This window comes from Hakea prostrata, chromosome 11, assembly GCF_041222555.1.
Source record: "Hakea prostrata isolate BN-2017 chromosome 11, UWA_Hpros_2, whole genome shotgun sequence".
NCBI lineage: Eukaryota > Viridiplantae > Streptophyta > Magnoliopsida > Proteales > Proteaceae > Hakea > Hakea prostrata.
Window position 1 is genome coordinate 26,031,008 of NC_142610.1, and position 20,309 is coordinate 26,051,316.

Here is a 20,309-nt window from a genome sequence, read left to right on the forward strand (position 1 = left end):
GTCAAAGAACACCAAAATAAATTTTGAAGTGTTCTCGAAATACCTCATGCATTAGTGATTGAAATGTGGCTGGAGCATTCGAGAGCCCAAACGGCATCACCGGGAACTCGTAATGCCCATTATGTGTAGAAAAGCCGTCTTTTCTTCATCACCTTCCGTCATTCTAATTTGGTGGTATCTGCTTTCAAATCAAGCTTGGTAAACAACGTGGCTCCGCCTAGCTCATCCAACGGTTCGTCAATTGCGGGAATGGGAAACTTGTCGGGAGCTGTGAGTTTATTCGGGGCACGATAGTCCACGCGAAACGCCATCCGCCATCCTTCTTCCGAACCAACGATCTGGTGGAGTAAGGACTCACACTAGGTCGTACCAATCCTGCGTTAACATTTCTGTACCAATCTTTCGACCTCGTTCTTTTGAGAATGTGGGTAACGATAGGGTCGAATATTAGGTGGGTTACTCCTCTCGGCTAACCGTATCTGGTGGTCTTGCTTCCTTCTTGGCGGGAGTTCGGTTGGTTCAGCAAATAATTGAGCAAAGTCGGTTAATAAATGTGACAACTGCTGTACTCTCTTGTACCTCATATCGTCTCCGACGGGATCTTGAGGTTGTAGCAGTATCCATCACCACTGCTGAACCATGTAGCACACTCTTCAATGTTGTTTCTAATCGCAGCAAGGTTGGATCCCCATTTAGTTTCACGGGTCGTCCGCCACTCAAAGCTCATGGTTCTCAAGCGCCAATTCTGCGTACTTCCCCTAGTGTCTGCAGCCATTCTACGCCCAAGATTATATCAATGCTACCCAAATTGAAAGGGTAAAAATTTTGCACAAAGACCTCACGCCTAGCTGAATCGGAATCTATCGACAAATCCCCGTACCTTTGCTAATCGTCCCATCGCCCAAAGCAACCTGAAATTTTGTTTTACGGATTTCCAATCCCAACGGCTCCACCAACTCTTGAGCGACGAAATTGTGCGTTGCTCCACAATCGATCGAATGATGACTTCATAGCCATTTATTTGTCCCGTTAGTTTCGGTGTGTGTGGTGAATCGATCCCCACCAAAGAGGTATGCGAGTTCCGTCTCAAGCACGGCTCCATATCGTCATCATTGATCACTCCTCCGCTGCGCAACCACGGACTATCATCGTCGTGGAGTAATAGACAACCTTAGTTGCTTGAGAGGGCATCGATGGCCTTTGGAGTATGGGCGTCACACGAAACATACCCTTTGTCCATTTTATCTTTGATTTCTTCTGGGATAACCAACGGAGCGTCGAGCTCCCGTCGCTGTAGTTGCGGGTCGAGATTGTGAAGAGGAAGACGCGGGTTCACTTATTTGGTTTGGCGACCGAACCGTTAAAGCTTGGTCATCGGTCCCTGAACCGTATTGGTTCCTTTAATATTGGTGTTGGGTGGGCTGAAGTTAATAACACGTGAGGTTAGATTTTGGGCTGATTGAGTGGGGTTGGGCCAAAAGAGGTTTCTTATTTCCCCACTCCAGTCCTCCACGGCGGGCCAGGTCCAATTTGGCCCAAATTGGTGAGCCCAAATAATCGAACTTCAGCCCACCTCAAAACCAGGAAAAACACCCCCAACCACCCACACCGCGGCTGCGCGTAATCCAAACCCAACGAGCGCTGGATTAATCAATGCCGGGAGTCTTCAGGTGTGCTTGAGTTAAATCGATAGATCATGATTCTTCAAGTCTCCATGATGACAAGGCTGCTGCGAGCTCGGAAGCGTATCCATCAGCTTGCACCTTCAAAACAAAGGGTTGCGGTTACGAGTTTCTCTTCATCGGAGTTTGTACGAGATCAAAGTACCTTCAGCTCGTGCGATCCATCCATCGGATCTTCCCCCGTGAAAATTGGCATCTCAAGATGTCTAGGAAGGAAGTCTCTGGTTCTCGGTTCGATCGTAGCGCTTGGATGTCGGAACTCCATCGGTTCTAGTCACCTCCGGCATTAAGGTATGCACCTGCTGATTTTCCTCGATAACATGAACCTAATCACCAAACCGCATGGCCTTCCTCAGTTTGTGCTAGGAGTCCCACTTGACCTTGAATCTCTTTCACGATACTTTCCAACCTCACCCCGCCCATTCGACCTCGACCATCCCCTAGAATCGATGGCTCGATGCCAATTTGTTAGGTACGAATGAGGTTACTTAACAAGGTGGAATAACTCAAGAAGAAAAGCGAGACTTTGAATAAAAGTTGAATAAGAAACAATATAATCTACCAGCAGTAGGTGATTCCTACGGCTACCCAAGAGCAATGGCTCTCACATAAACTTCTCTCATATCCTTCACTCATCCTCCCCCTATTTATAGCAATTACATTCCTATCGAATTAATTAACAAAATCAGCCTACTTGAGTAGGACTCTTCAAAAGAAACCTAGCGTAATGTAACTCTAACCTAGATGTATTATGACTCTTGACTCTCTAAATCTAATTCTAATAACCTTAACGAGAAGGACTCTTCATGCTTCAAATTTGCTAATGCGAATCACTAGGACTGCTGAAAGCAGGGGACTCTCTTCACTCTTCAAACGCAATCGTCTTGGGAGGCCTTGTCGAATATAGACTCTTGATATTATGTTTAGAGTGTCAAATTCCATAAAAAACCCTTTCTAAAACTGTTTCACTTAAGCTCAACCCGCACCCAATTTTTGCTTCAAGAAACAGACGTGACAACAAATAGTTATTGTGTCGAAAGTTTTTGTCAAAGCAAAATTTTCATAAATTTCAATTTATGTTGCAAAAACATGTGAAACAAAACGGTTTTCAGCTGATTTTTCTGCTTCTCGAAGCAAGAAATACCATAAACTGTTTTTCGGTGGGTTATCAAACGGGTGCTAAGGCTTATTTATAGCCTACTAAAGACTCCAATCTAATTGGGAATCCTTTATAGTTCTCCCTTAGAATTAATCTCAGTCACACTTAAAAGACTTTAATTTTAACTAAATAGCTATTGGAATCTTCTTGAAAATAGATTCCTCCTAAGACACTAAGACTCCAACATAAGGGAAAGAAACTCTTCTTGTAAAAGTCCTTCTTTAAAGAAGACTACTAAGGACTAAAGAACTCAACTCTAAACCAAAACAAGATTTCTAAGTTAATCAAGACTCCTGAACATACAGAAATAAAATTCTGAAAATTAACTCCAGCAAATATTTAGGGCTGGAATTAACCAAGATACCCTTCTAGGAGGGTTCGATCAGCCCTAGGTGAGCCACTTTGGAGTGGACTTGGGGCCCACTCCAAAGTTTCCACCAAGGGGTGAACTGATGAGGACATCAGTGGGAAGTTCCAAGTTTACCAATAAAACCGGCGTAGAGATCATCCCACAACAGCATCTATGTAGATGGACAACGAGTTCGGAGGTTATCGGATTGCTAGGGTCTCATGGTTTGATGAGAAGCACTGCTCATAGGCAGTTTATCATGTTATTTTTCTTAGTTTTAGTGGGTTGGGTAGTAATTTTCTATTAAATTTTTTTAATTTTAGGTTTGAGTCTTTGTGGGCTGGGCCTAGAGTGTATTTTGGCCCAATTTTGGATTAGTTTGGGTTTGGGTTATATTTGCTACTTAAGTTGGGGTTATTTTGGGAATTAAACATGTAAGGTTATGAGGGATCAATTCTTTTATTTAACTCTTGTATGGGACTCATTTTTGGGCAGCATGAATGTATGAAAAAAAAAAAAAAACTTTCTTTCTCTCTCATGCAAATCTCCCTTGGTGTGAATCCTCACTCTCTCAGGTAAGTTCTCTTCTCTACCCCTACTTTCCCTCTTATGTGAATTAGGTTTCTCTCCTTTTCTTTTCTTCTCTAGTTGCTATCTTCTCTCTTCTTTCTTTCTATTGTCTCTTTCTATTCTTCTCTCAAATTTCTTTCTTCTTTCTTTTCTCCTTTTTTCTCTTCTATTCTGTCTGTTAGAAATTCTTCTTTTATCTGCCATACCCTTTCTTTCTATCTTCTTCTCTTTTTCTCCTTCTCTATTCTCACTTCTTGTACAGCAACCTTGCTGTATTTCTCCTTTCTAACCCAATTGTCCCTTCTGGTGTTTCATCATTGCCCAAAAATTCTTTAACTTTCTATTATTTATGTTCCTTGGAATTTTCCAAACCCTGTTTGCAGCCAGAACCAACAGGTAATTTTATTAAATCTTTTCTTAATTATTTCTTGTTTTATATTTCTTCCTTTTTGCAGTAGTTTCTTTAAAACAGAACTTCCAAGGTTTCATTTTCATTGTTAATTGTTGAATTCTTTGTTAGAAATCTGATATTGACTAGGACAACTTTAATTTTCTTTAAGGTTTCTTAATATTCTTGCTTTCAATTTAGTGTTATGGTGTCAATATCCCCATCCCCTTGTTTCTCTATTGATTCTTGTTTAGTTGTGCTCATTAGTTAGGACTTATTGTGCTTCTTTCTCTGCTTTAATTGTCTTATATGCATGCTTAATCAGAATCCAAGTTCTTTTATTACCTGTCAATGATAGGTGTCTCATTCTAAGAGTCTAGTAGCCCAATTTGTAGGTCCCCTAGTTTATAGGGTTTCCCCTACATCATGAACCCTTGTTCACATCAATGGGCGACACTAGCATAGGTGAAGAATTACAAACCCATGAAGGAAGTCATGCTAGTTTGTAACAATCTGCTGGTTTATTCCAATCTGACCAGTACTCTACAGTAAAGGAGGTTCAGACATGATTAAAGGCTTTAAGCTTGGTACTTCAGTTTCAATTTCTCCAAGTTCAGAATTAGGCAGTGATAGAAAGACTCATGGAAACCTATCTAGACGACACCCAAAACTGCCATGCACCCTATGGTAACCCCTATAACAAAGCTTTTTCTTCAAGGATTTATCATACCTGACAGACCCAGTCAAGTTCAACAGACCTCTTAATGACTTGACTTTGGCATTCCCTAAACATTATCAATAAAAAGGGGCAAACCCAGGGCAAAAGGCTTCCACACAAACAGAGTCCGGGGGGCAATTTTCCTACGCAGCCTTTACCCCAGCAATTTTTGTTGAGTGACTGTTTTGATGTTGTAGCCTGAAGTCAAGGCAAGGCTGCTCCTTTCCCTAAATGTTATCAATAAGATAGTAAAATATTCACCAACTCAGTCAATAATTCTACACAGTATCAACTAGAAGAAGAAACTGCTCACATGAACTATAATAAATCTAATAGATTTTATGTTACAGGGGTTTCCACAGAAGCATAAACTCAGCACTATTGAAAGCTGGAAAAATAGTTTTTTCCTGCAATGATTACCACAGCCTAGGCAGAAAAGAAGGAAAACTTACCCACCTTACCACTGACGCATACAAGATCTCCTTCTTGGTGCTTTGACTGAACAATATTTAGAAAATATTGATTTGTAAAACGGGCACCTTTGAAGAATTTCTTTAAATGCAGATAGACCTTCTTCTTTCCCTCTCCAATAAGATCATCACTATTAGGTTCAGCACTTACTTCATTAGTTGCAATCTCACAAACCACAACAACCTCAAGGAAAGAGAAAGCAGCACCAGCTTTGATTCCTCTGCATGGGGGAAAAGATACCAATTAAAATTCAACCTATATGTTGATTCATTAGAATAACAAAAAACCTCTTTTAGGAATACATAAACTAAAGCTACCATATAAGATGAAGTAAACAAGTAATCACTAGTCATTTTGCATGCAAACCATGCCAAGCAAGTCATGTGGACATTTGAATGCCAATCTGGAACTAGATATACAGCTCCTTTACCAAAATCTTTGAACTTTTCAGATGACCACCAGGAGGAAGGTGGGACCAACAATATCATTTTGCATGTGTGTGTACAGGAGAGGCAGGAGACATATCAACCTTACCTAGAAGATAATACCTTTCCAAAAAAGATCAAATAATTCCCATCATTGATCTCTCCTTGAGGATTCTGTAGATCAGCATATGTTCGAGGAAACAGGTGTAGCAATTTCCGTGTCTATAAATAAAACAGGAAACAGAAATGAGATGAAAAGGCTTTATATGATAATTTAATTCATCACATCACATGTCACATAATTTTAATTATACACCCACCGTATGAATACCATGCTTTTCAAGCTGACGGCAAAGCTTTCTGCTTAAACCAGGTAGACAACCGATGGGCTTATCAAGAATCAACTCTACAGATGCTCCATTTTGTTGTGTTTCAAGCCCCATATGATTTGAAGATTCATCCACCATAACTTTAGAATCTGAATATCCATCGTCCTCCAAAGCAATGGATTGAGGATGCAAAGCCAACATGTCAGAATTTCCATCATCTAATGATGATGAGTTCCCATTTGAAACTGAAAGATCTAATGAAGACCACGATTGTGTTATCATGTCATCTTTGCTCCATTTGTCTTCCAAATAACTCGGGAGGAATCCACCACAGCTTTCCACTGATAATAGATCAACTCTTCCCATTTGACCAGTGGTCCCATCATATAATTCAATTACCGAAGAACTACCCAAAGTGATGGATGGAAATCTTTTACTGGCTAATGAAGCATCAAATTCACCCATTGCATCTTTTGGCTCTAGACCAAATTCTCCTTGAGTTCTTTCATTTTCAATGAAGTCGTGGAAATTTTTATGCCCCATCAAGACAGAAACCTAAAAAGAATAGAAAATTAGGAAAAAGACGTTGAATGTATCATACTCAAAAAGAAAAGCAACACTCTACATGTGTGTTTGGCTGCTTGCAGCAGAATGGGCTCATTTAAAAACTTGGAAAAAAGATAACCATCATATTTCATTAATAAGCAAGTACAATATCAACATTTTTCCAAAAAAAATCAGAATGACTAAGATATTTAATACTCATTGTGACAAGTTGCAAACCAGAGAAACCAAATACACAAGAAGGAGAAGATGAGAGGTAGATGAAGAGAAGATGGAGGTGGGAGAGTTGCGCAGGAAGCAATACAACTCTCCCCCTCATAGTAGCAATATATTCATGATAAAGTCCAGTACAACTTAAGAATCTAAGCTACCTAAACTGAATATAAGAAAAAATAGATTAGCAAGAGATCTATGACTGCTGTAGAACACTTGGGGAACAAGTAAAGGGGTCAAAAGGAAAATAACACAAGTAAGGAACTTATTGTTCATGAGTTTCAATTGACATGAACGGTACTTGTGTTGTGAACACTATTCACGTGCACACTGTTTATGAAACTGTTCATGGGAACAGTGCTGTGAACATCATGACCTATGATTTATGAAATTGATGTCTGTACGACATTATATGAGCACATCCACATCCAGTACCAACTTTTTGTCCTTTTTTTCCCAAATGGGTTGAGAAGGTTCCTTAGTATTGAAATCCAAATTTTAAAATGGACAGTTTTACAAGCTCTACATACAGATCACTATTAGCCTGTTCATTGGATGAGCCATACACAAAAATCAGAAGCAAAACAGACCTCAATCATACAATTGAAAATCACCCTTATATTGGATCAAGTCATCATCTACTCTTCCTTAAACTAGCCAACAGGCTGAAGCATTAGCCAACCATGGCCTCTAAAAAGACAACTGCCAATCCTGGCTACAGTTTACAAATCACAAGGCCTTCGCCTTCTGATTAGCTGTGTTCAATCACAAAGTTGTCAACAAATGTCCTTAAGAGCCAATTAAAGCTGTTACAAGTCACCAATTAAGGAGGTCAACAGCACATTTCACATGAACAGTGTTGTTAACAGTATTCACAAGATTGCAACTCCCTCTATTTTTTTCCTCTCTTATTTCTCACATGATATCAGAGCCAACTATCTTCACCAATCTTCTTCTCTTTCCTTAAGGTCCCCATCGATATTGAGGTGTTCACATTAGTATAAGATTTTGTAGCTTCTCATCTTTCATTTGAAGGGGTGCAGCACCCTATGTTGTCCCGTGTTCTGGATAGAGACTAGTTCATGTTCCAAATTAAGAACTATATCTCATTATCATGTTTGGTAAATATGGAGTGAAGATTCTAGCTAAAACATTACAAGTAGATATTGGCAGAAGCTGTCAGGGAGAACGATTTTATTGATTTTTGTGAGTTTTTAAGATCCATTTTTTAAGTTTGCTGAAGACAATGAATCTTATTTTTTATTGGATATCAGAATCAAATTTTGTCAAGGCTCTCTAGAGAAGTCAATATTGTTCCTGGGTTTCTTGGAATAGAAATTTTGCAAAAATAAAGAATTTCCAGCCTCTATTTCTCAATGCAACTTAACTCTGTATCTTGGCTCATGAATAATGTCTGAACCATCAAGGAATGTGGTGATGGATGTTCTCTCCTGTCAGAATTGTATTACTGACAAAACTAGAGGGGATATTCAAATTATAACAACGCAAGAAAATTGTCAACTTGGTTCAACGGTTCAACCTGGATATGATCTACAGAGTCACCCGCCCCCCCCCCCAAAAAAAAAAAAAAACTGCTGAAGGTCAATCATGGGATACTATTGATGCAAGAATCTTGGGACATCTTCTGAATTCTACGGAGATCAACATTGTTGACTTGGTTACTCACACTAACACTATCAAGGAGCTCTAGGAATAACTTTTCTCGAACCTATAGTATGTCCGAAGATTCATAGATCTGATCGAAATGGTTGCCCGTTGATGTTTGACCCAATCTTTTGCTGAATTCAACAAGATGTACGATGAGATAGGCATGGTTCGAGAACTCGATGTCCAAAATCCACCAGGTTGGAGCGCTTTTGCTGGTTGAAACCAAAGCATGATTTGGGTGGGAAACATAAAATTCCAATAAAATTCAGGGAAATACCAAGATCTCGCAAGATATCAAGATATTAACTGTTAAAGCATCTTGTCTCAGAATATCAAAATAAAATATAAAAAATTTGAGATATTACCTAGATTTCAGTGCGAGTTCTTATACCATGGAGTTGAATTCTCTACTTCCCACCACTTCTGACGTGCAACAAAATAACAAATGAAAATCAGTGAGAGCAGCTCACCATTATGGGATTTATAGGAGGCCCAAGAAGAAGTTTGATTTAGTCCATTCTCAAATACTTGATGATAAGGCAACCAGTCTCTCGGGTACATTTTCCTGAGTTCTACACACCTCTCATGAAAATTCTCATAATCTACCCCATCTGACACTTCATTCTTGGATTCTTTTATATCTTAACATCAACCCAATAGCGGATAGGTAATGGTGGCAAGTGGAAACTGTAGTCCTAGGGATGGCTCTATAAAGCTCCAATTTCAGGTACTTAATCTACTTTAGAAAGTTTCAGTTAAATGAAGACTTGTCACCATTGCGGTCTAAACATGATGGCAATCCATCTCAGTAACAATTTGAGAATTCTGTTATTGCCATTGAGTCTATAGTTTCTTCATCTCCATGATGTAAGGATAAGATATGAGGATAAGATAGAGAAGATGTCTGATGAGGAATCCGCTCATTTTACCCAGTTTCAAACTTCACAAGCATCCTAGCCTCCCACTACTAAACTTGTCAGCCAGGTAATGTCATTGGGCATGTCTTTTGATTACTTACTGCCCCTAGATCATTGATTCAGGTGCCTCCTATCATATAGGGATGGCTCTGTATTTGAAAGCTCAAACAATAGCCAAAGGGACCTTTCAGGGAATCAAGTTCAAATTTGATGGACTTAAGGTGAAACGAGTTTAGATGGGAAGTGAGGGCTGAAACTGAATGGACTTGTCACGGCATTGAATCGGTCTTCAAAAGGGGGAGAACATGAGATGGCAATCCATCTCAATAACAATTTGAGAATTCTGTTATTGCCATTGAGTCTATAGTTTCTACCTTGATCAACACAAGGGTTGTCCAAAAGGAGTAAGAACTCACTACGAGGCTACTACCTAATGACAAAGGAGATCTCCTTGATGAGGAATGCGCCTCTTATTTTCAAACTCCAGCCCCTTTCATTGACTTTCCAAAAACAGCCTAGGCCTAGGTCTAGACTATGAACTTGTCAACACATGTGGGCTAACTGTACCCACTTGGGCATGTCTTTTGAGCCTTGGGCTGATTAGTGCACTTTAGGCCTTTGATGAGCCTAACCCAATGGGCTTCTTCTTTCGTAAATATGTCTTCAATCCTATCATATTAGTGTCTTGATTCTCAGGTCTATTTTCCCCCAAAAACATTTGCTTGGCTAGTGTTTGTACTTAAAACCAACTCTCCCTTGAAAGTTGAAACCAACATCCTGATCCCCCTCTGACACAGAACCAATTAATTTATTTCCTCCTCCAATTTTTCATTAATGTGATGTGGATTCTTTCTCCCCCCCCCTCTGTATTTTTTTTTTTTTTCTCTCTCCTGCATGCTTACTTAATCTTGAATTGGACACATAACACCTTAACATAACAAAGCACACAAAAGCACAATGATCGGGATTGTTATATTCATGCCAAATAGAAAATTAATCTTTTTCATGATGGTATAATGTGAATGTGCCACCACTATAAATAAATTGAATCAAAGCAGTTCGTTACATAGTTCTTAAAATTTATATGTGCGACAACCACAATTTGACAGGGATTCTTCCAAAAGTACATTACATCAGTGGGATAACTGTTAGTTATATTATTCATGAAAGGATAAAACATTTGCATGGTCAAGAAGTTTCAAACCATCATACAGCATCAACTAACAAATAAGAACTTAATGGTGTAATTTCTAGCCTGATAGGTAGAGAGAATGACCAGAGCAGTTTCACCAAACTGTGCCCATGCAAGGACAAATACAATATTCTACCTTACGAGGAAACTTTGAACGATCTGAGACACTTGCAGAGCCACAACTGTTAACTTCCTCCAACAGCTTTTCAGTAAACTTGTTACCCGATTGAGAACACCACTTAAAAATCATGGAGTACAGAAAATTGCCAACCCTGCAGTTAATTGTTTAAGATTACAAACAAGTTCTTATCTCTTGTGCATCATTTTGAGGACAAAGTTTATGAAACATGTCAAGCATTATACCTCATCTTTCTGCCAAAAGAATTCCTATATCTTTGCTCTGCTCCTAAGGAAAGTGCACTTTTCAAGTGTGCCTCACTAGAAAACTGGGAAAGATAACATTCAAAGGTGTGAGGAACATGAGACATATGACAAAACAACTAAATTAACATGTGTAATAGTTGTAACATTGAAGCATAACAACTCAGGATAGTAGGACATAACAACAAGAATATCAGCTGAATCCATTTTGACAAAAACAAAAAGTAAAATATGACCATATCCAGTTTCTATCAGTAACCATGAATTAATAAAGAAGTAAATTTCTGTGTCAGTGTAGTACCAAAAAGATCAAAAAGAATTTTGCATAACATACCATCACCACTCACTAGTTGTGGAAATTAATGAAATCCCATAAACCATAGAAAAGCTGGGCTGTGCTCACCATTGACTACCAAGCAGGTCAGGAACCTGGGAGAAGTCTACATTAGGTCAGGGATCCAACGACCTCCACTAATAGCCACTGGGAAGTGCTGTCCAGATTTTTCAAGCAGGTCAGGGAGCCAGGCAGAGAATCCCCAACCCTCCCAAGGTCAACCTTTCCTCCACCCTTCTTGTTCAAGATCTATTTTCAGATTTAGGAGAACTACATTAAACCTGCAATATTTCTGCAGATTTTACTTGTAAATACAAGCCAGATGTCTTTTCTGAGAGTTATCTACCCAGCCCCATCTAACCATTAGATAACTCTCATCTTTTAAGCTGTCACCCCCTCTCCACTACCACAGCATCCCCACCAATTTCCAGTCACATCAGATTACTAAAACCCTAGATTATGTCCCTTCCTTGAATTTTTGGATTCCCTTAGACACACAAAATTCGAAGTTAGATCTGCACCCATATAGCCATCAGATTCCTCCATTACTTGGAGGATCAACTCTAGATACCATCCCCCACATTCCCTCCAATTTGCAGCTCATTATCGCACCTAAAACCCCCCATTGACCATAGAGTCCTACTTGGACTAAAAAACCTCCTAAATTTTAGGAGTACTCCAAATCAGCCAACACTTGCACTAGTTCTTCTTCCCGTATTATTCTCTTAAAGTCCCATGTCTATTAGAGAGATAGAAAACCCTAAACAGTCCACCACAGCTTTATTTAAAAATAACTTGTTTTGCTTCTGTTTTCTAATTTTCCTGACAGGATTGGTCCTTGTTTGAGCCCCTCATTCAACACCATATTAAGAACTCAATTCACATTTCACAAGATTCCGACCTGTCAACTTATTCTGCACCTACTTTAGTTAATTGATAATTGAGTTATGCATTATCAAGTTACTGTTTTATGATCTGTTACCAATATGCAGAACCAATCAACAGAACTCAAATCCTATATCTGATTTCTCCTTTGGTCTTCAAAATTACTGTTTTACCTTTTAACTATTAGAACTTGGATTAACCAATGTATTTTGATCTAACCACCAGATCAAACTCTATCTTTCAGTAATGGTTAGATCCCCCAGACATTGAACTTGATGAGTTTCAAGTTCATCCCACCATCTGATTTCTTGATATATTTTACTTATCCTATAATCTAAACATATTCTCTGAGAAAAGATCATGGACTATGGTGCTGTTTTAATTGAGATTCAGGTTCATCCCACTGTCTGATTTTTTGATATATTAGCTATCCTTTAATCTAAACATATTCTCTGAGAAAAGATTATGGACTCTGGTACTGTTTTAATCTTTTAATTACAGTACCACATTAAACAGAAATCTGATCCGAAATTCAACTACCACCAGTCCACCAGTGAGTGCCTCATCAAAGAAAGCATTATTAGAAGTTCAACATGAAATAATCTCAGCTTACTGAACAAGATTATATCATGTATGGATTCATTAAAAAGGCTAAACTTATAAATTTTAAATACTCAGATATTTTCCCTCGAAAAAACAACTCATCTCCAAAAAGAAATTAAAACCACAAAAAAAGAAGACGGTTAAGCTGAAAATGATGGGAATAAAAGACTCTCCATTCAAAAGAAAAGAGAAAGGAACAAAGTAAGTTATTATACCATGCTACATGGTTGCAATTTCAAAGTGGCGAGTGCCATGTGTTGGCATGTCTAGCTGGCTCACAGAATTGGATGAGACAAATCTCAATAATATTACCTGCAATTTATACAGTCAGTTATTATTTGATCGCTAATGTATAAAAGAAGAAGAAAGGTTATGACTCAAAAGAAAATAAAACATTAAACAGTTTCTATACTGCTACTGCTGATTTATTCCTACACTTAAAATAATGATAAAAATCATCATTTCAGATACGAAGGATAAACGAAAACAAAATCAAGGCACTTTACAAATGCATGGTGCAGGAATGACTCGTTTGAATAACAGACCATGACCATGTTATATTTGCAACAAAATATAGAGAAACTATAACCAGACTTTACACAACCTAATTTCTCAAGACACACTAACCAATAGCAATATACAAACATATTCATCTTGGTTATCATTCAGTAGAATTCTTTCAACCAATATGAAATTCTAATCTATACCATAATTGGGGAAGTCTCAGACCTATAATCAGCAATTTCTCTTCAAGTGGGTCATTAAATCCTCTTCAAACTTAATTTGGCAATGCTGTGGTGTGCGAAAGTTACTAAAGATAATAACTTGCCTCCGGATAGAGCAGCGCCTTGATAAGCTTAAGGCCTAAAAACTCTAAAAGATCAAATGCAGCAAAAATTATCAAATACCCACCCATCCAAAACCTGTAGTTCATACAGAGTCTCAAAGGTAATGTCAAAAGCTAAATGGAACGTCAAAACTTTGGGCAAATAAATATTCATGTACGGAGACCAAGAGAACGGTTGCAAATGAATGAATATTACCTGCGAATAAAGGAAAGGCTGTACTTGGAACTGGGAAGCCCTAGCGCCGAGTTAGGAAGAAAATTCAGGTGGCATAGAAGAAGTAACTCGGTAAGCGTAGCCACCATGCGAAAAGAGAATCAGTTACGAGTTGAAGTCTGTCATTCACAACCTCGAAGCTGAACACTATCGGCAAATGGAGGCACCAACAGGTAGTTGTCTGATACTGAGGGGAGTGAGGACTGCAAAAATAGTCACGTTAGCCTTCATCTAGTCTATCCATCTTTAGAATCTAAAGGTGGAACATACGGAATCTAAAACAGTGCCATCTTCAAATTCAATCGGATATAAAACAATCAATTACAATTTTTATCAGATTTTAGTTCATTTCAGTCCGAACTAAAACCAGATTACAAAATTTATATAAATTGTCCAGATTTTATTTTTTTTCTTTCTTTTTTTCTTTTAAAAGTTATTACCATATTACCATATTTTAATTAATTCAGTCAAATTTTCAATCTATATGTTTAATCTTAGAAGATTCATTTCATTATATTTTTTTTTATGAAGCCAAATTACTATTATTAATTCTTAGAAAGAATTTATCTTCTAGTGATCTAGTAGTCTCAAGCTCACTTTCAAGTGATTTGGTAGTTTCTATGCCTAATTTGAATATCCTCTACTCTTCTATTTCTCACATTGGATAGTTGTATTCTCTTCGGCTTGGACATAGGATCACTACCGGCTTTTGTGGATTATACTAGGCCCCAAGTGAGAGCTATGTAAAAATGTCAAACCTACTAAAATTCATTATAAGATTGCTTCCAGCTTTGTATCACAATGACAAATATCTAAAGCCATATGTCCAACAGGGCAAACACTAAACACTTTTTTTTGGGTAATCCAAGTTGTTTCTGTAAATAAATTCCAGGAAGGATTGGAGGCGGGAAGAAAGCTTACTATAATCTTCTATATTTTTGTAGCATATTACTTTGAAAAATACAGTAATAATAATAAAATCCTTTTATAAACTGAATTTTATGAATTGAAATTAAACCATATTTAGGACTAATCCGAAATCGAATTTAGAACCGAAACAGCTTTGGATTTGGGTCCAATTCTAGAATCAAATCGATACAATTTTTGTTATGGGTTTGGCTGGATACAATTCAAATTGCTCATCCGTGTTTGAAAAGCCAAATTCAATTAGATAAATCCTCATTATGTTCATGCATATTCTTGCATTTTGGTCACCAACTAACAATGGAACAACTTTTTTTAGCAAAATTAAATGCACATGACCGTCAAGTAGAATTTTGAGCTGTTGGATCCTAAATTTTTGGTCAAGATTTCGATTCGACAACTTGAGTTATTTCGCATAATGATCATGTGCATAAAATGATAAAACGTCCATGATGTGCAGGAATGAAGCAATGTCTTTTTTTAGTGAACCAAAGCCCGTACTCTAAGAGAAAATCAAGATTGTCAATATGTGCAAGAAGTTGCTCCTTTTATCAAGCACACCAAACCAACATCACTACCTAGAGGCTTAAACATTTTAGAGGGTAAAAGCAAACCCCAAAAAGAAAAAAAGAACGAGGAAAAGAATAAAAAAAAAAAAAAGCAGTAAAACAATTTCACATAATTTTATTTCAACAGCATTAGATGGCCTTGGAAGTCACTCAGTTTGATCATCTGACACTTTGAACAATGGCAAATATTCAAAACCATACACAAGATGTATTGGCATTGTCTACCATCCAAAAGCTTGAAAGACCAAATAGATTCATCATCTGAAGCCTACTAAATCCGGATGGTAGCTATCCAGTTCTGTATGGAACACCGTGCACACAATTGAGGCCATACGAAGTGAACCAAGATGGAAAATCAAGCTAATTCCAAATCTAAAACAATTTGTGAACCCAGAAGAATGGTTGGAAGATGTCACAGAAACAACAGTGAGGCATGTTTACCACCAATAAGGGTGACACTTTTTAAACTTCAAATAAGCTTGACACCCGCTTCCCTAACAGAATCAATCACAGCCTTCACCTTACCATGATATTTCTGTTCTCTCTTCAAGAAAACAGAAATTGCAGGTATTCCCTTGAGTAGCAGGCGCTCCCCCAAAAGCTTCCCTATCTTTGCTGCAGCTGCAACATCACGAGTATTTTCAAAGCTTGACCTCAGAGTCTTTTCCTGCGAGCTGGCAGATGAGGCCACCGTAGCTGTAGGTGAATGTATTACTTGGGCGTTCACATACTTATTGGTAAAGTGCATCTTCAAGACATACGGTTTGAGATACTTTATAATCTGAGGTGGCCTGACAGGGGGAGGGATAACCATTTTTGCTTCCCTACAAATAATTAAGCAAGGACATTATGAACATACCTATTAAGAAATATAAAAGCCAAGCAGATTCAAAGTGATCTCACTTTTGAACAGGAGGGGACCAGACAATCAGAACACAGGCTTATCAAATCAAAGAAGATCCAGACACATAGGATGGTCATTCCTTATTTTATCTAACATAGTTTTGACACAAATCCATCTCAACAGTCTCATTTGCACCACTTTGTATATATGATGCTTCTTAAAACTGCATTTGGTGACAATTCTATTTGAGAACACGGTTCTTTGCAAGAATCATCTATTCATGTTTCCAGTCTGGAACTGTGTTCTTCATGCTACAAAATAGTATTTGGTAAATCTGTAGTTCGAGAACAGAAGAATAGCAGGAAGGACGTTTGGTAAATCATATACTGGAACAATTTTTAACATTGTAGCCTTTTTACCACAATGCTATTACTATCATTACTAAACTGAATTTAATAAATTAATGACATTACCAACCAATATCACTCCAAGTCTTGTTCAGGTTCTAGAACTTCCTTGTTCCAGCAGAGCCCCTAAACCCTCCACCAGGCTGTCATTGACCACCATGCGAGTGCAAGCTCTAAGACAGAGCAGTGACCTCTTTCCCTAAAAAATGGAGATAACAGCGAAAACTGCAAAGAAAACATTTTCCCTTCCCTATGCTAATCTGAATTGTTTTCATACACTGGTGATTGCACTGAAATGAGACCTATTGCTGCATTGTCCTCTTATGGAGCCAAATTATCCTCTCAAAGTACGTCATCATTTTGTGCATGGACGAATTTTTATACAAAAGCTGATATACAACTTTGTGTTCTAGGAGGAAACTTAGAAGATGTGACATGAAACTCTAAATCAACATAGCAAACTGAGGACATACATTAGGTCAACTGGTTAGTCAGAGTCCGCTATCCTTGGAATGATATTCATAATCAATCACCAATAATTTATCTCGAATAAGTTCATCAATTGATTATTCTGATACATGGTGGAAGGCATTATCATCTGCCAGGACTCATGAAATGAACTTACTAGTGCTTTCAGGTTCATCAATTAACAGTACATAGATGGAAGGCATTATCATCTCTTAGGACTCATGAACTATACCTGTTAATGCTTTCTTCTTCATTAATTAACAGTACATCTATTTAAAGCTAAAATATAGCACCATCCAAAAACACCATCAAAGGATTCCTGGAGAAATGATTGAAATCAGATCAGGGAAAATGGGAGGGGAGAGAAGAGGGTACACTGGAGAATAGAACAGTCCCCTCATTCTCTATCAGTATCTGCAGCTATGTTGCCTTCTCCAACTATATCTAGTAGTGTCGCCACTCCTACTCTCAGATGTTCAACCTCTTCCATCAATGTTGTCAAATCACATAGCTTTCAGGATCCACCCAGGGGGAAGGTTAGGGATTTCTGATTCCAAAGTGTCTATCTGGAGTTGAGCCCAAAAGGGCCAAAACAATCTTTCAATCCATTTACCAATCTCAACTGTTGTATTTTAAAAAATCAGCCCTTTCAAATGGCTCTGAAGAATTTAACAACTTTCTCTTATCTACATCTACGGCCCCCAAAATTAGGTGGCTTGATTACTACCTAATTCCGAGAATTATCAAGCAACTCCAGTACAAGAATCAAAAAAAAAAAAAAAGAATAACCCTAACTCCTTGAGTCCTGATACATAACACTAACGAGCTGAGTGATTCATGAAGAAATGCTTCAACAGAACAAAAATAGATAAATACAACACTGAGAGAAAAAGGGAGTCGCAGAACTTACTATAGAGAAAGATTTTCTGGATGGAGAGATACCGGAAGTCGGAGATTCTGCAAAATAAGTTTCTTTTTAGGGTTTATGTGGATGAAGAATTATAACTTCCGAGCTATCAGAACAAAGTGCCATTTGATCGAAATAGCGAGAAGGTACCTGGGTAGGAATTGAAAAAGGCTTCAACGTGGCCTCTCAAGCAATGTCGAAGCTGTTTGATCTAAATAAATTTTGGTCTCTCAAGAAGTTCTGTTGTCGTCTCTCCTACATTGCAGCCAACGAGGTTGAAGAAGATGTGTAACTATGGGGCTCACGATCAACACACTATAATCCAATTAGGATTTTTATTTGCAGCAGCCGCTGCTGGCTGCTGTGGACGGTTCTGATCGCGTCACATTAGCTAAAAATGATCGAACGGTTTATAATCAAAAGACAGGTATACTCGTAAATACTTTACATTTTAAGGATTTACCTAATTTACAAATGAGGTCCTTCATATCACCGACTTCGAATCCCTCTTCATTAACGGAACAAGTTGAGTAATATCTTTCCGACCAGAACAGTCCTCTCGTCCTTGCGCCACATTCGCAAGACAAGTACCTAGAAGGGTTGCATTTCGAAGATATTGTTTCAGGTTTAGAAAAGATTAGTACAATTTAGATTAAGAATTCGTCCACCGTACCCAAAAACCCTAAAAGTGTACTCCAAGGATTACCCACACAGGTAGCCAAAAATTATTTATGTATTTCTCTGGATACTCAACAAATCTTCAGAGACAAACAAACCTAGGTTTTGAAATTTCGCAGAAGAAAGGGAGTAGAAGCCGCCATGAACTATATTCGCGGCGGAAATTATTACCATTTTAATAGTTTCTGCTCGTTCGAATTTCAGATCTGACTTCAGAGACCAAACGAAACCAGGAGGAAATTTCAGATCTGACTAGTGAGGTGGAGCGGAGGAGCCTTCTCTTTCTTCTTCCACCACCGCCGCCTTCGCTCTTAAAGCCATTTTCAAGGTTCTTCTGCTGCTGCGTCCGATAGTATAGCCTCTCCAATCAGCGTGATAGATCCTCTTCTTCCTCCTCTTTCTTCCCTGAGCTTTGCCGCAACAAGTATTTCTCTGGCCGCAAAGGAGAGTGATTTTCAAGAAGATTTGCCACAAAAAATCGGTAGAACCTACGTAAACTAAGATTTTCATTTGCAGCCGGAGGTTAAGTTTATCACAGGGTTTAAATTCAGTTACCTATCGGGGACTGATTTTGTAAATTTATAAACTCTAAACCCTTAAAATGCAAAAGAAAAAAGTGATATTTTTATATAAACCCTTGAGTTTTTAATCTGAACCGTTAAAATAATGTGATCAAATCTTGACCGTCAGCTGCCAGCAGCAGCAAATAAAATCCCTATAATTAATGCACCCCTGAGGTGCTCAATTTATCAATCAGATCCCTATTAGATGAAAGTATATTAATGACATCCTCTACAATTAGGAAATTACAGTGTAGTGAAATGCTGATGCAAATAAATTATTAATCATTTTAAAGGATAAAATAAAATTTATTTTTTTTGTATAAAAGGGCTTACTAAGCCGATATTAATATGCATCAACAAGACTCAAACCCACAACCTTTTCACTAAGAGGTATTGGTTTCACCACTAGAATAAATTTGCATTGGCACAAAAAATAACTTTGAATGAGAAATTTTACACTCAATTCGTTTATTCATCTTCGTTTAAAATATACAACTTCTTCTTCACTCCATTATATAAATAATGGTAGTGTTTTTAAACTATGTGCGAGATATTGGTAATAAAAGAACAAAAAATTAATAGAGACATGACATGAGTTTGACTGATAAATTAGGTAACTCAAGAGATGATTGGAGGGATTGAAAATTTTTCTTAAATTAAAGTATGATAGTTTGGGGTTTTAACTATAAAGGTAATTGAGTATAAATTGTGATTTGCACTAAAATATCAGTTGAGTTAAGGATAATTGGAGGTTTAAAAAAATATTTAGTAGCTAATGTACCTATGGTGATACACTCTTGCTAAGGTTAATATTAACAGAAGAAAAGCCCAATCAAAGTTCACCATTTGCCACTTGCAAACCCTACTTATGCACCAATGCCAAGGCAGTGTAAAATTTGTTATTGATGATGATAACTAGCTTGTTTCAACTTTTTAATGTCTCGTAATTTAGATATGAATTTGGAATAGAACGCCTTGAGAGAGGAGTTAGTTTTTAAATAGAATAAATTGTTCGATCTCAACCTCATTCGAATAATCCC

General features: G+C 37.8%; 2 protein-coding genes across 6 annotated transcripts in view; both read right to left on the reverse strand.

Moving 5' to 3' along the window:
- LOC149001182 (DEAD/DEAH box RNA helicase family protein) overlaps positions 1–14,225 on the reverse strand; it is a 30,239-nt gene extending 16,014 nt beyond the window's left edge. For 2 of the 3 annotated variants that reach the window (XM_089139470.1, XM_089139468.1), the window contains exons 1-7: positions 13,892–14,225; positions 13,064–13,160; positions 11,009–11,091; positions 10,782–10,917; positions 6,083–6,646; positions 5,872–5,984; positions 5,323–5,557 (exon numbers count right to left, since the gene is read on the reverse strand). In XM_089139470.1, coding sequence (XP_088995596.1) covers positions 5,323–5,557; positions 5,872–5,984; positions 6,083–6,646; positions 10,782–10,917; positions 11,009–11,091; positions 13,064–13,102 — 1,170 coding nt within the window. In that variant the 5' untranslated portion in view covers positions 13,103–13,160; positions 13,892–14,225. Of the gene's footprint in view, positions 1–5,322; positions 5,558–5,871; positions 5,985–6,082; positions 6,647–10,781; positions 10,918–11,008; positions 11,092–13,063; positions 13,161–13,577; positions 13,722–13,891 lie in introns of all 3 variants that reach the window. The other variant, XM_089139469.1, reaches the window with a different exon arrangement.
- Positions 14,226–15,360: 1,135 nt separating this feature from the next.
- LOC149001183 (uncharacterized) lies at positions 15,361–19,203 on the reverse strand. 3 transcript variants are annotated; one of them, XM_089140766.1, is made up of 5 exons: positions 18,878–19,203; positions 18,179–18,619; positions 18,032–18,078; positions 16,306–16,557; positions 15,361–16,226 (listed from the first exon to the last, which is right to left on the reverse strand). In XM_089140766.1, exon 5 carries the CDS (start codon positions 16,214–16,216, stop codon positions 15,872–15,874), a length of 345 nt encoding a protein of 114 aa, XP_088996892.1. In that variant the 5' UTR covers positions 16,217–16,226; positions 16,306–16,557; positions 18,032–18,078; positions 18,179–18,619; positions 18,878–19,203; the 3' UTR covers positions 15,361–15,871. The 3 variants fall into 3 exon arrangements, with proteins under 3 accessions (XP_088996892.1, XP_088996890.1, XP_088996891.1); XM_089140764.1 differs by lacking the exon at positions 16,306–16,557 and having other exon boundaries at positions 15,362–16,226; positions 18,179–18,419; positions 18,492–18,619; positions 18,878–19,199; XM_089140765.1 differs by lacking the exons at positions 16,306–16,557; positions 18,878–19,203 and having other exon boundaries at positions 15,362–16,226; positions 18,179–18,632.
- Positions 19,204–20,309: the final 1,106 nt, after the last annotated feature.

What these genes read in the sequence shown, in the direction of transcription:
- LOC149001183 (XM_089140766.1), bottom strand. Translation starts at nt 16,216, where the DNA reads ATGGTTATCCCTCCCCCTGTCAGGCCACCTCAGATTATAAAGTATCTC.